The sequence below is a fragment of the Chaetura pelagica genome, unplaced genomic scaffold, assembly GCF_000747805.2.
Source record: "Chaetura pelagica isolate M959 unplaced genomic scaffold, ChaPel_1.0 scaffold252, whole genome shotgun sequence".
Classification (NCBI taxonomy): Eukaryota; Metazoa; Chordata; class Aves; order Apodiformes; family Apodidae; genus Chaetura; species Chaetura pelagica.
In genome coordinates this window covers 510,290-525,045 of record NW_009952359.1, presented here as the reverse complement: position 1 = coordinate 525,045, position 14,756 = coordinate 510,290, and the positions used below count along the sequence as shown (strand labels likewise).

At 48.8% G+C, this 14,756-nt stretch overlaps 1 protein-coding gene across 1 annotated transcript in view; it reads left to right on the top strand.

Annotated features, from left to right (window-relative positions):
* The window catches only part of DPP7 (dipeptidyl-peptidase 7), a 46,774-nt gene that overhangs the window by 24,043 nt on the left and 7,975 nt on the right, over positions 1-14,756 (top strand). Inside the window, exons 2-8 of the mRNA XM_010007889.1 lie at positions 22-135; positions 3,639-3,778; positions 4,129-4,292; positions 5,813-5,948; positions 8,336-8,417; positions 10,059-10,225; positions 10,977-11,037. Of these exons, the coding sequence (XP_010006191.1) occupies positions 22-135; positions 3,639-3,778; positions 4,129-4,292; positions 5,813-5,948; positions 8,336-8,417; positions 10,059-10,225; positions 10,977-11,037 (864 nt within the window). The remainder of the gene's footprint in view (positions 1-21; positions 136-3,638; positions 3,779-4,128; positions 4,293-5,812; positions 5,949-8,335; positions 8,418-10,058; positions 10,226-10,976; positions 11,038-14,756) is intronic.

Genomic DNA, 14,756 nt, shown 5'->3' with positions numbered 1-14,756 from the left:
CGCTGACGGTTCCCCCTGCAGGTGCCCAGGCAGCCGGACCCGGCCTGGAGGAGCAGCTCTTCCATCAAGTCCGGGACCACTTCAGCTTCGAGACCTACGGCAACGAGACCTTCCCGCAGCGCTACCTGGTCTCAGGTGGGTCCTGGGGTGGTACCGCTATCGGCCTGGTGTCGGCAGAGCCTTGCTATGGCTCAGGGCTGAACTGGGGTCTGCCTGAGCGTGAGCGTCACCGGCTCCCGCGCGGGGGGCAGACCTGCCCTGCTGCTGAGGAAGCTGTGCCCAGCAGCCGGGAGTTTGCTAGAGCTGAGAGGAGCTTGCTCCCATGAGCCAGGCCCCCAGCGTTATCATGGAACCACAGCCTGGTTTGGGTGGGAAAGGGATCTTAAAGATCATTCAGTTCCAACCTCCTGCATGGGCAGGGACACCTCCCACCAGCCCAGGCTGCTCCAAGCCCCATCCAACCTGCCCTTCAACACCTCCAGGGATGGGGCAGCCACAGCTTCCCTGGGCAGCCTGGGCCAGTGTCTCACCACCCTCACACTAAAGAATTTCCTTCTAATGTCTAAACTAAATCCACTTTCTACCAGTTTTAATCCATTCTCCCTCATCTTCTCATTACAAGCTCTTGCCAAAAGTCCCTCCCCAGTTTTCCTGCAGCCCCTTCAGGCACTGGAAGATGCTCTAAGGTCTCCCTGGAGCCTTTTCCTCTCCAGGCTGAACAGCCCCATGTCCCTCAGCCTGTCTCCAGAGCAGAGCTGCTCCAGCCCTCTGATCATCCTGGCAGCTGTTTTCTGGATTGTTCTCTGCTTCCCCTTGGTTTGTCATTCCAGCCAAGCAGTGCAGGGTGTAGGTGTGGGGACTGGCCTCTCTGGAGCAAGACTCAACTGGGAGCAGCAGCTGCCTTGAGCCGGCTCTGTGCCTGTGTCTTCAGTTGGCCACAGCAGCTGCTACAAGTGCAGCTTGGGGCTCTTGAGTGCAGCAAGAACAAACAAATACTGACCTAAACGTCTCACTTCTGTACTTAACATTTTTAAAAGTGAATATAGCTCCTCTTGGGTGAGAGTTCTGCATTATTTTAAACCCTACAACTTCAGAGAGCTTTAAGCTGTGCTGAACAATGGGGGCTTCCAGCAAGGAGCCAGCAGTGCCTTCCTTTCTACGCAAATAATGGGTGTGCAACAGACAGGAAGAGAAAGGAGACTTTTCTAAGCAGTCTGTGACTAAAAAGGCAGCACTCTCGATAACCGGTGTCAGATTTTTTTCAGTCTTGCCTACTTGGAGGAACTGGGGAGATGTTCAGGGAGAGAGCAGAGGTGGAGCTGGGGGTAGCAGCAGCCCAGAGTGGTGCCCAGCCAGGCACCTACTGCTGGGGGGGCTTCCTGCAGCGTCTCCTTCACATCTCCTGGCACTCTGCACCTTGTTCAGCAGCTGCACCCAGTCAGACCCATTTCAGACATGGAGGCACTGGTGAATTTTCATAGCACACCCAAGGATAAAATTTCACTAATTCCATTTCTCTTTTTGAACAGAACTTTGGGGGAATTACCCGGTTTAAAGCATTGCATAATTTTAATTTGTTTTCTTTTTAACGTATTATATTTTATCTGTGTGTCCTGGGCAGAGCTGAATAGTATTTGTGAGGAAGAAAACATTAACACAGTAATTTTGCTGGTTTACAAATAGTTTCTTACTCAAAATTTCTGTGAGTAGTTCCAGTCTCCTCTACTGCTTCTTGTGCAATATGGGACTTATCAGACCATAAGTGAAAAAAGAGACTATTTCACAACCAGTCATCTGACAGCCTTGAGTTTAGTTGGCAGTTCCCCAGGATTTCAATCCAAAAATAGCAACTTGCTATTTTAGTTGCTTTCTAAGCAACTTGTCTGGTTTGGTTTTGCTCCTGTGAATGGTTATTTCCTCCAGGGGCAAGGAAGCCTGTTGGCAGGAGAGCCCAAGCAAAGGGAGCATTTCAGTGTGCTACCTGCTGCCCAAAGCACATTGACACAGAAAGAGGACCAGCCTCTTTGCTAACAAAGTGCAGAAGTTTCAGTAATGACTGGTTTCAAACCCACTTCCAAGCCAAATCCTGCTGTGGCAAATCTGTGTTCAGGATGCCAGGAATTAAATCCTAGCCTCTCTGTTAATGGCCTTGTGGGACATGCTGCAGTGGAGCCTCAGGGACAGCTGCTGTTGGGGGAGCCCTCTGATGAAGTGTCAGTGTGTTGAAATCAACACTCAACTCATGGTCTAAGGTCTGTTGTTGAAGAAAGCTATTTATTATCCCTCTTAATTCCTGTGCAATTTAAGACTAAGCTAAAATCAAATGTTTTTTAAAGTCAGCAGGCATGAAAGCAACTGTTTGTTAGATAAGCAAGAATTGACATCATGGGTCAGCTTGTCCTGCCAGTCGCAATTTGCCTTCAGTTATAAAAAGATCAGAGAGTGAAGCACGTAATATATATGATAATAAAACATATGAGAGAGATAAATATGCGTGTGTGTGTTATGTATCTAACATGTAACAGTGTACCAGCAGCATCCCCACAGCATGACCAGCAGACTGAGGGGGAGATTTCCCCCCTCTGCTCCACTTTCATGACAACCCCCTGCAGGGCTGGGTCCAGCTCTGGGGTCCCCAACACAACAAGGACATGGAGCTGTTGGAGAGAGTCCAGAGGAGGCCACAGAGATGATGGGAGGGCTGGAGCAGCTCTGCTCTGGAGACAGGCTGGGAGAGTTGGGGTGTTCAGCCTGGAGAAGAGAAGGCTCCAGAGAGACTGTTTTGTGGCCTTTGACTATATAAAGAAAACTTATATGTAAGATGGAGAGAGACTTCTTAGCAGGGCTTGCAGTGACAGGACAAGGGGCAGTGTTTTAAACTGAAAGAGGGTGGATTCAGATTGGACAGAAGGAAGAATTTTTTTATGATGAGGGTGGTGAGACCCTGGCCCAGGTTGCCCAGAGAAGTTGTGGCTGCCCCATCCCTGGCAGTGTTGAAGGGCAGGTTGGATGGGGCTTGGAGCAACCTGGTCTGGTGGGAGGTGTCCCTGTTGGGGTTGGAAGTGGGTGATCTTTTGAAGGTCCCTTCCAAAACAAATGTTCTGTGATAGGAGATTTACAGCTTGGCTCTACATCACACATCACAGCAGGAGCAGCAGAGAGATGCAGGCGATTCCCTACTGTCTCATTTTGCAGGAAAAGTGATCTGTGCAAATCTTCTGGGATGAAAAGGGAATATAAATAGAAAATTGCTCTTTTAGGGAGCAGCTGTTCCCAAATGCCTTGCAGAATTGAGATTTTAGGGATTTTAAGGCCATCTGAAAGACCCAGGCCATGTGCTGATCTCCTGGAAGCTCTTATTTACCTTCACTCAGAAAAGAGATCTCTGTAGCCTGGCCTTTCCTGCACCTTTATCCCCCAGCTTGGGTCTGGAGGATCAACAGTTTCACAAAGTGCTTCCTTGTTAAACTCCTACCCAAACTCACTCAAAGCAGAGTCATTTCATGCTCTTGTTTTGTTGTGGGTTTGTTTTTTTTAGTTTTGTTGGGGTTTTTTATTGTTTGTTTGGTTTTGGATTTGTTGGTTTGTTTATTTTTTGGTTTTGTTTTAAATTTGTTCCTCTGAATTGTCTCACTTAGCCAAATTCTGGAAGAAAGGATTTGGACCCATCTTTTTCTATACTGGCAATGAAGGTGACATTTGGACTTTTGCTCAGAACTCGGACTTCATATTTGAATTAGCAGAGGAAGAGGAAGCACTTGTGATTTTTGCTGAACATGTGAGTATTGTAGGCATTGTGCATCCTATAGAGTCTTGTTCTGGTCAGTGTTACTGAATTCAACTTTCTGCAGGTCTGGAAAAATAACATGTTTTGCCATAAAGCTGAGGTGTACCTACTTTTTAAGTAGCTTGTCAGGGACTGTCCATCCTCCACAGGACACATCCTGAAGGTTCTGTTTATCAGATGCAGGGGACAAGGCTCTTCCTCCATAATGAACAAGTCTATAAAGATGCCACATGCTCTGTTGTCACTTCCCATGGGTGCACTGGGTGCTTATCCCAGCTCTGCAGTGAGAACAGAGATGACCTTGACACCAGCATTCCCACAGCGTTTCTCTTTCCTTTCAGAGGTACTATGGGAAGTCTCTTCCATTTGGACTTGAGTCGACACAGCTGCAGAAGACTGGTCTGCTCACCATTGAACAAGCCCTGGCTGACTATGCAGTGTTGATTACTGAGCTCAAGCAGCAGTATGGGGCTGCAGGCTGCCCTGTCATTGCTTTTGGAGGCAGGTGAGGGTTGTGTGTGCTCCCTGCCCTCTCTGCATCATTTACCAGCCACAGTTGTGCTGTTCTCATTGATCATTTTGGCTCTCAAGCAAGTTCTAAAGGCAGAGCTTCAAGCTATCCAATAGAGAACAAAAGTGCCTATGTCTTAGCTCCCAAGAGCTCACACCAGGTCCCAGTCAGCTCTCCCACCATGAACCAGTCTGGACTTGTGAGTGCTTTGGAGAAACACCACTGCCTGGATGTTTCCAGGCATCTTCAAGGTATGAGTCAGCCACAACTGCAGAAAATGGGAAATTCCTCCTACAGGATAAAACCATTTTACATTGCAAGTGCAGTATGCTAATTGGTAACATATCCTTTCCAGGGCCCATGCATGTTTTTACTAAACATGGTCTTTTTAGCAGCACTCAGCCATCTTCACTGGAGGTGCCCTTCATAGCTCTGCTCTGCAACCTGCTGCTTGGTTGCTCCTAGCAAAAGTCCTTCCCCAAAACTCTTGCCCTCTTGCAGCTCAGAGCTGTGTTGGTGCAATGTGCTTGTCCCTTGTAGGGCTCCCCATGCCTATGGCAGAGGGATGCATCCCTCAAAGGCCTCCATGAGGGCTCTTTAATTCCATTGCATCTGTCCTGACAGTTCTCAAGTTCCCACCTCTCTATGGTAGTGACTGCACAGTTGATCTCGGGGTGACTGCCAGGCCACTCCTGGTGACTGCCAGTGTAAAAAGGGTCAGGAGCTATCCTGGAGTGGGAGAGGGATTCACAAGACCTGCTAGCTGGACTGCAGGTGAGGCTGCAACTCCATGTGTGTAAGTCAAGAGTTCAGTCTGCAGCAGCCTGAGCAGCTCTGGACCCACGTGAAGGACACTGAAAGGTGGCAGTGTTGGAGCAGCATAGCATTACCCGAGGGAGAAAAAAACCTTGTTGCTTGTAACTTAGCCAAACTTTAACCTGAAATGACTTGGGGCAGGTTTAAGCATGTGTCCAAGACCAGGGTTAGAGAAATGCACGTTGCTTTACATGGGGGTGATGTGGGAGGGGTATTTACTGCACCCACCTGAGGTGGTGGGTGAGAGACCCAAGCACTGGGAGGCCTGGAGTCAGACCTGCTGTTTCCTGTGTTTTGGGGTGTTATTTGCCTCCCCCAGGAGTGACCTTGGAGTAACTCCATGAATAACTTTTGTCATCTTGTGTTTATCTAACAACCGTGGATATATCTGTAGATTGTGGCCCTGGCACTCGAGCTGCTGAGATGGCTTTGAGCTTTATGGTGGTATTTGTTCATGTCTCCTCTTCCCTACATCCCTGCTGTGTCCTACTGGAATTGGTGTGTTTGGGGAAAGGGCAGTCAGAACACACTGTGTGCTGCTTGCGGACCAGAACTGGATCTTCTTACATCTACTAGATATCTATAAGCTTTTTGTTGCCTTGGGTTAGGTGAGCCCATGAATGCCACCCTGAACTTTTGGGTTACTGTGACCTAAGCTTCGATTAAGGCAGGGAACTCTCTTGTCTCTCCCCTGGTAGCTATGGAGGGATGCTGAGTGCTTACATGAGGATGAAATATCCCAACATTGTGGATGGAGCATTAGCGGCCAGTGCTCCTCTGGTGTCCGTGGCTGGGCTTGGAGACCCCACCCAGTTCTTCAGAGATGTAACAGCAGTAAGTAGCATCTCTTTTTGGGAGCATTCTTTTCTCCATTAAGAAGGCTGGATTTTTTTTTCCTTTTCCATCTGTTTGCACAAACATCTATCTTCAGTGCTGGGCAGGGGCTGCAATGAAATGGGAGCCTGCAGGGAGAATCAGGAGCTGCAGTTGTGGCTGAGCACTTCCTCAGCTGGGGCAGCTCTGCCTTTGCTCCCATGAGCAGCACAACTCAGTTCCAGCACCTTTAGTACCACTAAGGATCCACTTTCCGATTTCTAGGGACTTGACCATGTTACAGCCTGAAAATTTTTCTTTGTTCCTGGCTGAACCCCCTTTAGATAATTTATTCTCCAAATCCTCTCCCAAAGTGGTATTATTTTGCATTGCTACCAATGATGCCTCACAGCTGTGGAGTCCAAAGAGGACTGCATTTCAATGAAATGCTTGGGAATCTTCATTTCGCTAACTACAAATATGCAAGGTGGCACACTTAAAAATTTAAATGTGGCTTTCACACTTTGACGACACGGCACCCAGAGGAATGTGGCTTGCTTAGAACTGACTTACATTTGGTTTATAAGGGAAGAAATTTATTACCTGGTTGTACTGAAACCTTGCGATGATGGTGTTTGTTTTGCCTCTTTTTTGACATGTCTTTCTAGATCTAGGTGACATCAGGAATAGTGTGACCAGCAGGACCAGGGAGGTGATCCTGCCCGTCTGCTCAGCCTCGGTGAGGCTGCACCTCGAGCACTGTGTGCAGGTTTGGGTACCACAGGATAGGAAGAACATGGAGGTGCTGGAGAGGGTGCAGAGTAGGGCAACAAGACTGATGAGGGGTCTGGAGAACAGCTCTATGAGGAGAGGCTGAGGGAGCTGGGGCTGTTCAGCCTGGAGAAGAGGAGGCTGAGGGGAGACCTCATTGCTGGCTATAACTACCTGAGAGGAGGTTGTGGTGAGGTGGGTGTTGGGCTCTTCTCCCTGGAGACCAGTGATGGGATAAGAGGAAATGGGGTCAAGCTGTGCCAGGGGAGGTTCAGATTGGATATTAGGAAAAATTTCTTCACAGAAAGAGTGGTGAGGCCTTGGAACTGGCTGCCCAGGGTGATGGTGGAGGCACCATCCCTGGAGATGTTCAAAAATGGGTGAAAGTGGTGCTGAGGGAGGTGGTTTAGTGGTTGGGTGACAAGGGATAATGGATTAAAACTGGAGGAGGGAAGATTTAGGTGACACATTAGGAAGAAATTCTTCCCTGTAAGGATGGTGAGACACTGGAACAGGCTACCCAGAGAAGCTTTGGTTGCCCCAGCCCTGGAAGTGTTCAAGGGCAGGTTGGATGGGACTTGGAGCAACCTGGTCTGGTGGGAGGTGTCCCTGCCCATGCAGGGGGTTGGAACTGGATGATCTTTAAGGTCTCTTCCAACCCAAACCACAGGTTCTGTGGTTGCTGGTGAGAGAAGACCCCTGAGCGCTGTTGATGCTAACGAAGGTGCCAACCTTCCAGACTCACGCAGGAGCTCCTTCTCCTTTATCTATTGATAAAGATCAATAAGCACATCTAGGAGATTTGGAACTCCTAAAGGGACGCCCAAGTAAACTGTGGAAAACCCCAGAGGGATTTCTCTAAGCCTGCCAGACAAAGGCAGATTTCAGCTGAGGTTGTGTCTGTGTGGAAAGCGTGCTCAGCTAGGGATTGGGGGTTACTTCAGGGTAAAGGAACCTTAAAAGAGCCACAGTAATTCTTACTATTACAAGGCACTGCTTGCCAGCAGATCTCAAACTGCCTCAGAGGCTGACAGAAGAGAAACAGGTTGGGTTGCTAGAGCCTTCAGTGACAGAAATTACTTGTTCCACCAGCAAAACCAACCACAGCTCTTCAAACATACCTTTTACAGTGCTTTTTCAGGCTCAGTAATGTTTTTCCCAAGAAAAAGGACATGGCTGCCTTCATCATCTGGCAGTCTTAGGAAGAAAAGCAGGTCTTGGTTCCCACAGTAGTGTTCTGCCCTCCCTGACTCCTTCTCATAGAGCAAGTGCAGTTGGAAGGACTCAAAACCAAAACGCTTTTGGGCATAGCAGCCTGGCACCCTCTTGCCATGGCCTGGCCAAGGCATGTGTCTCCTTGCTGCTTTGTGCTCCACTGAGTGCCAAGTGTTTCGTCTAACAGCTTACCCCAGTGAGACCTGGTGAAATGGTGCTTGGTCTGAGCTGTGCAGACTGTTGGTTTCTGCTGGGACCTGCTGACTGTTTGGAGAACAAGGCAGGAACCCTGATGTCGCTGCTCCAGGAGTTGCAGATGAGGGTCTTACCAGTGGGCCAGTGGACCCTGTCATCTCCTGGTTCTTCTGGCAGTTCTTCCCTGTGCAGCCTCCACACATCCCATATCTTTTCCATCCCCTCAGGATTTTCAGAAGTCCAGCCCAAGCTGTGTCACAGCTGTCCGCAAAGCTTTCCAGCAGATCAAGGACCTGGGCCTGAGTGGAGGTAAGGAGCAGGAGCCCTGCAGGTGGCTTCCCAAGGCGGCTGTGGGTAGGCCCAGCCGGGAGGAAAAAGTTGATTCGGTTTTATTTCAGCCAAGTCTTCCATTGGTTCAGCAAAATCAATGCAAATGTCCACCTGGCTGGCTCTTTCTGCTGGCACAGTTGAGTTTTGATTTAATGAACTGTTTCAGTTAGTATTCAAATTAGCAACTGACACCAAAATGAAAGCATCTGTGTGGGGCTTGCACAGAGTTAGTGAAACCATCTGTTCTGCACCACAGTCAGAAACATCCACCAGTGCAAAACCCCTGGAGTTCATGCTGGTAAAGCCTTGTGTTTCACTAGATGCTGGTCCTCAATAGCCACACTGTTGAGAACTCTTCAGGTGGGTATGACCCAGGTATGACCTGCATGGCCCAGCTCATTGGACACATCTGAGATGTATTTGGAAGTCCATCTCAGTCTAGAGAAGAAGTCCCTTTCATCTCCAGACTTGGATGGATGGGTGAAGTTCAGGACAGAGACTGGTGAAGACCTCTGCCACATCTCCCACGTAGACCAGACCACATACCATGGGCTGATGCAGCATCTCTTGGGAGCCCTGCATGACGTGGGAACAGTCATGGTGGGTTCTTGGTCTGCTTAAGGCTTGGCCTGCTCTGAGTTGCTGCAAATCAAGGTGGCTCAGCCTGTAACAGCTCCAGGACCTGGCCCTGGAATTGTCCAGAGGAGCTTTTGGTCACAGCAGGAAAAACGTTTCTATTGACTAGCCAAGGTCTTCAAGGTCTGTGTGGGACCACCCTTCCTGCAGCAGGGGGGGTATGGTAACGTTTAGGGCTTAGGCTCTTGGAGTACCCAGAGGCAGGACCCAGACCTTGGTTTTCCAAGTACAGGCAGGTGGGCTTAGATGGGCAGCGAGTAGGGAGGGTGGGGACAGACCGGAACCACAGCTCCAGAATGTGGAGGATGAAAACAAAGGGAGCAGCTTTTCCCAGCAGAAATCAGCAGGTATGTGAGTGCTTCTTGAAGGAATGTTTTCAAAGACAGATTTTGTTGCTCCAGCTGACCCCTCTGCATCACACTGAGGTTCGGAGGCACGTCTCAGGACTTCTTGGTGACTTTGTGAAGACTGCTCTCACTTGGCACTTGTTACTGCAAAAATCACCTGGCTCCCAAGGAGCTCTTTTTTAAAAAAAAATATTTCTTTTTAGTTTTTATTTCCCCCCCGCTGCCAGTTCTTCCAGCTGTTAAGTGCCACTGGGACCTGTGTGCTGTGATCTGCTCTCCAGGCCAGGCTGCCTTGCAGGAGGACACAGCCCAGAAGGGCCCCACAAGGATGGGTTCATACCAAGTTGCTCATCACACTGTGCCAGCTGGGGCTGCTCCTGCTTCCTGGGGTGTGGATTCCTCCAGGCTCCCCGGGGAGGGTTGGGTTGAGCCCCAGAGGCAGGATGCTGGCCGTGGGGTAGTGCAGCTACACAGAGAGGCTGTGCCTGAACATCCACCTGGGTGTAAATGTAAACGTAATGTGTCCTTTCCACCAGAAATCTCATCTGTGTGTTGTGGCATGAGTGAAACGATGATGAAGGCTGGTTTTGTTTTCCTCTCTTGAAGTTTGTGCCTGCTGCTTTCCTTCCTTCTGCAGCCTACCATGAAATCAGCAGCAAAATGGCCACATGCAATAAGATCTCTAACATGGAGGATGTTTACCAGCTTTTTGGGTTTGCTAGAAATGCCTTCACCATGATGGCCATGCTGGACTACCCTTACAAAACAGATTTCATGGGTCAGCTCCCTGCCAACCCAGTGAAGGTGAGTACCTGGGCACAGGTAAGAGCCATGGTTTCTTAATGGGCCCCTCAGTGACCAGGGCATTGGGAGTGCACAGCCAGGACACTGCCAGGCTCATACTGTTAGGGGTAGTGGCAGGAGAGGTGGGGGGATGTTGCAGCCCTTCCCAGACTCCCCAGACACCAGCTGCTTTTGAAAGTTTCCAGCTTTGATCCCAGGTCAGTGGTTGTTGGTGCAGTTGGTTTCTTCTGCTGTGCTGGCAGCCTGATGCTGCTGCCCCTGCTGTGCCTGGCACACCATGGCACAGGGTTTTGTTTGTGATTGGTCTGACCTGAATCAAAACACACACTGTGCCAATGGGTCATAAGGCTACACTGCTCTTGAACTCAGGAGATGCTCTCTCTGGCTCCAGTGGGCATCCAGTTCCCTTCTAGGGCTTGTTTAACAGCCTGTAAAATGGAAATAATTACTCTTGCGAAGGGGATGAGAAGATTCTGGTTGTAGGAAGCAGGAACTGTTGTGTATGACTGTGGCCTCTGCACAGCCATGTAGCTCAGTAAAGGAACTATTTGTCCTAGCCCTGTCTCCTTGTTTCTATGTAGTTTGTTGCTAGAAAAAAGCCCAACAACCAACAAACAAAAAACCTTTTGCATTAAGTCCTTGGAAAGCTGCTGAACTGTCAAATATGTAAGTTTTAATTTTAGTGAATTTTTCAGCCTAGCCCTTCCACGGAGCAGAGACTGTTAATTGTTCTGTGATTTGTCTCATCCAGGTTGGCTGTGAACAAATCCTTGCCCATACTGACCCAATTCAAGGCATGGCTGCTCTTGTTGGTGAGTTTATAACATCAGTTTGGTCTTTTGTTTAGCCCCTTGCTTTCTGCAAGCACCCAAAAGTAGGGCTGTTGTGTTGCTGGGCTGGTTTATGGTGGGACCTGGTACGGCTCCAGCCTCCTCCTGGGACATTTTGCTCCGTGTTGGCTTTGTCTGTCAGGATGTCTGATGTGGAGCTTGTGTTCATTCTCTCACCTTTTCAAACTTATCCTTGTCAGGTTTTTCAGCCATTGCAGCCCCTTGGACTGTGCATGAGATGTGGACTTGGAAGGTACTTGGTTCTTTTCTAAAAGGCTACCCATACTCTGGCTCAAGCCATCCCAGTGCATGTTCAGTGAAGGAAGTTTTCTGGACTACTTGTTGAGGATGAGGTTGACAACACAGTGCTCTAGGGTCTTAATTCAGTGGCAAGACACATCATGTATATTTATCTCTTCGAGTACCTAATTTGTCAGCCAGCAGTGTTTGTAAGGAATTTATTACAAGTGGGATGCAAAGCTCTTTTGAAGACTTCCTCAAAGAATCTCTCCAGTTGCTTTTAATAGTAGAGTTGTTAGAATACTAATGTTATAGCAAACACTGTCAGATCTTGACATATTAACATCCTACTTCTATTCTGAGACAGAGGAGGACTCTTGTTTCTTTGTGATGAACAAGATGCAGGTAGATTTCTTCCTGCTGCCCTTGGGGGAGCCCTTTATGCGTTTTCCCATCTCACCAGCTAAGTTCACTTGGGACAGTTTGATCATGCAAGAGGTGTGATCCACCAGAGCTTTAGGCAGGGGACTGGCTTTTCTCTATATCTGCCCCTCCATGTCATAGAGGAAAACACTGTCTTCTTTCTGCATGTGCTGCAGTGACCTACCTCCTGCCAGGTAGAGCATAGACTCATGGGCTGTGATGCTGAACTGGCAGCAGTTGAAGGGTGACAGCATGAGTGTTGTCCACTGATTGCTTGCAGGACAGTAACACTCTGTCTCTGTGACAGGAATCCATTCCTCCACCTGCAAAGAGCCAGGACAACACTCACCATCAGATCATACCTCAAGTGGGTATCATTGTCATGTCAGGCTCTCTTGGTTCATGATAAAGGACCTCAGTGTCTTAACATCTGCTTGAATTCACCAGGGCTCAAGGGTACCATATTTAGCAATCAGAGCCTCAAAAGACATTGAATACAAAACCATGGCTTTAAAAGAGCTTTCTTGGAAAATCAGGAACAAGCTGGGCAGGGTACCACAGGTTCTTGCTGGAATCTGCATAGCCCAAGTGCTGCTGCTCTCTGGACATTTAACATGTTGCAGAGAAACTGTGGACTATTGATCTGAGTTTGACTATTGAGCTGAGTTTGTGTCATCTGGAGGAATTCAAAGACAGTCTTGATGTGCAGTTTCTCTTTATGGATTTCTGTCCCATCCTCAGTGAACAATTCAGTGCTCTAAGATGCCTCTTGCCTTCCTAAGAAACTGCACCCTCATGGTAAATCAGGGCTCTGAGTCTTTACACTTGCAAATGGAAATTGCTGCATGAGCTGCATGAAAACTCAGTTGTCTTGTTTTAAGGGAATGGGAGTCTCTTAGAGGGAGCCTTTGGATCCTGTCAGGTCTCTCCTGCCTTGCCCTCCCCAGGAGGCTGGGCAGTGCTTGCTCTCCGCTTTCGGAGATGGGAAACCCCAGATTGGAGAGACTTCATTTGATTTGCAGGACTTGAGCCCATCTTTCCAAAAATACGGGCTGGTGTCCTCACTTCAGTGCCTGTCTGCCAGTGTCCTCCCCCTCTCAGCTCAGGAAGGGCAATCAAGAGGGCAGAGTGCTTTGGGCAGCTCTGTGACCAGTTTCACCTTCAGTTTGTCTCTGGTAGCAGGCTGTGCCTCCACCGTATGTTTGTTTTAAAAAATGCTTCCAACAGCCTTTGTACCCTAGCAAGTCGAGTGTGAGAACAGGGCAGCTTCTCAGCACACAGCCATCATGGCAGGCACATCTTCATAAGCTTGTTGGCCTGATGGCACCTCTTCGGAGACCAAAACTAATGAAATTACTGCTGGAGTAAAACAGTCTGGGCCTAGCAGTACAGAGACCCCATTTTGGATCAGATTGGGGATTAAAAGATCAAATGAACTTACTCCTTTTTGTGTCCTCCCCCCAATGCAAAAGATCCTGTCTCCGGCTGTCGCCATCCCGTGGTCACAGCGGGTAAAAGCCATGGCACTGTTGCCAATCCAGCGGCGAAGGCGAGGGAGGTAGCTGTAAGTGTCTCGTAAGGTTTTACCCCCAGAGAAGCCTCCTAGAAGGGAAACGGAAGTCTTGAAACCATATTCATCATCCTCTCTGTCACCGAGAAAACCTTCAGCAAATTAGAAAATTAGCAAATCTGATATTTTTTCTTTAAAATATCATAGAATTGTAGAATGGTTTGGGTTGGCAGTGCCCTAGAAGATCATCTAGTTCCAGCCTACACAATAAGCTCAGGTTTACAGTTTCACCCCATTCTGCAGAACTGATGTGTGAAATTTAAAACCTGAGCTGCTTAGGTATCTGAAATAAGAGAAAGAAAAAACCCAGCCAGTTACAGGTCTTTCTGTATAGTTTTCCACAAAATATTTCTGAATAAAGCTCTTGGGGTTATTTCAGGTGTGACCAGGAACAGCTTTACTTCACAGAATCACAGAAGGCTGGGGGTTGGAAGGAACATCCGAAGATCATCACGTCCAACCCCCCTGCAAGAGCACGACCAAAACTAGGGCAGATCACTCAGAAAGGCATCCAGACAGGTCTGGAAAGTCTCCAGAGAAGGAGACTCCACAACCTCTCTGGGCAGCCTGTCCCAGGGCTCTGTCACCCTCACAGGAAAGAAGTTCTTCCTCATGTTCAGGTGGAACTTCCTGTGCTTGAGTTTGAATCCATTGCCCCTCCTATCACAGGGCACAAGTGACAAGAGGTTGTCCCTGCCTTGTTGACCCCCAGTCCTCATGTGTTTATAGACATTAATTAGATCCCCCCTCAGTCTTCTCCTTTCTAGACTGAAAAGCTCCAGATCTCTCAGCCTTTCCTCATAAGGCAGGTGTTCCAGTCCCTTCATCACCCTCGTAGCCTCTGGTGGACTCTCTCAAGTCGGAGCCCAGAACACAGAACACACAGTACTTAGGAAATCTGGTTCCAGTATGCAGTCAGAAAATAGTGATTGGAAAGGAAAGCTCTCAAAGCTGTTTGACAGAAGGTCAGGGCCAGTCCTCCAGGGCTGCTGTTGACTTTTCTGCCTTACCAGGCACTCAGTGGGCATTTCAGAGGTGCATTTTTAAAAGCTCCTCAAGGGTACTGCTGTGGGAAAGGTAAATGGCCCCAGCTGCCTCCCTGGTGAATCCAGCCTGCAGAGTCTTTGCAGTCAAGGCAGATGGTGTTTCAGGTTGGCCACAAGCCCTGCTCACCTGGTTGTGGACACTGCATGGAGCTTGTGTTTAAATCTGAAGGGTTTGCTGGGGCAGGGCTATGGGATGGACACATCCATCTGCAGTTACCACAGACTCAGAGGGCAGTGAGTGCTGTAGGTGGGTGAGATCCCATGCCCAGGGGTGTAGTAATACTCAGCCGGGGCACTATGGCATGTCTGAAGTGCTGTGAGACAATCTTGTCCTTGGTCTCTGGAAGGAATGAGACCTAGAGGGGTTAAGTGATCTGCCTGAGGCACCTTAGGCTAGCAGAGTCAAGAGGGAGTTGAACCCA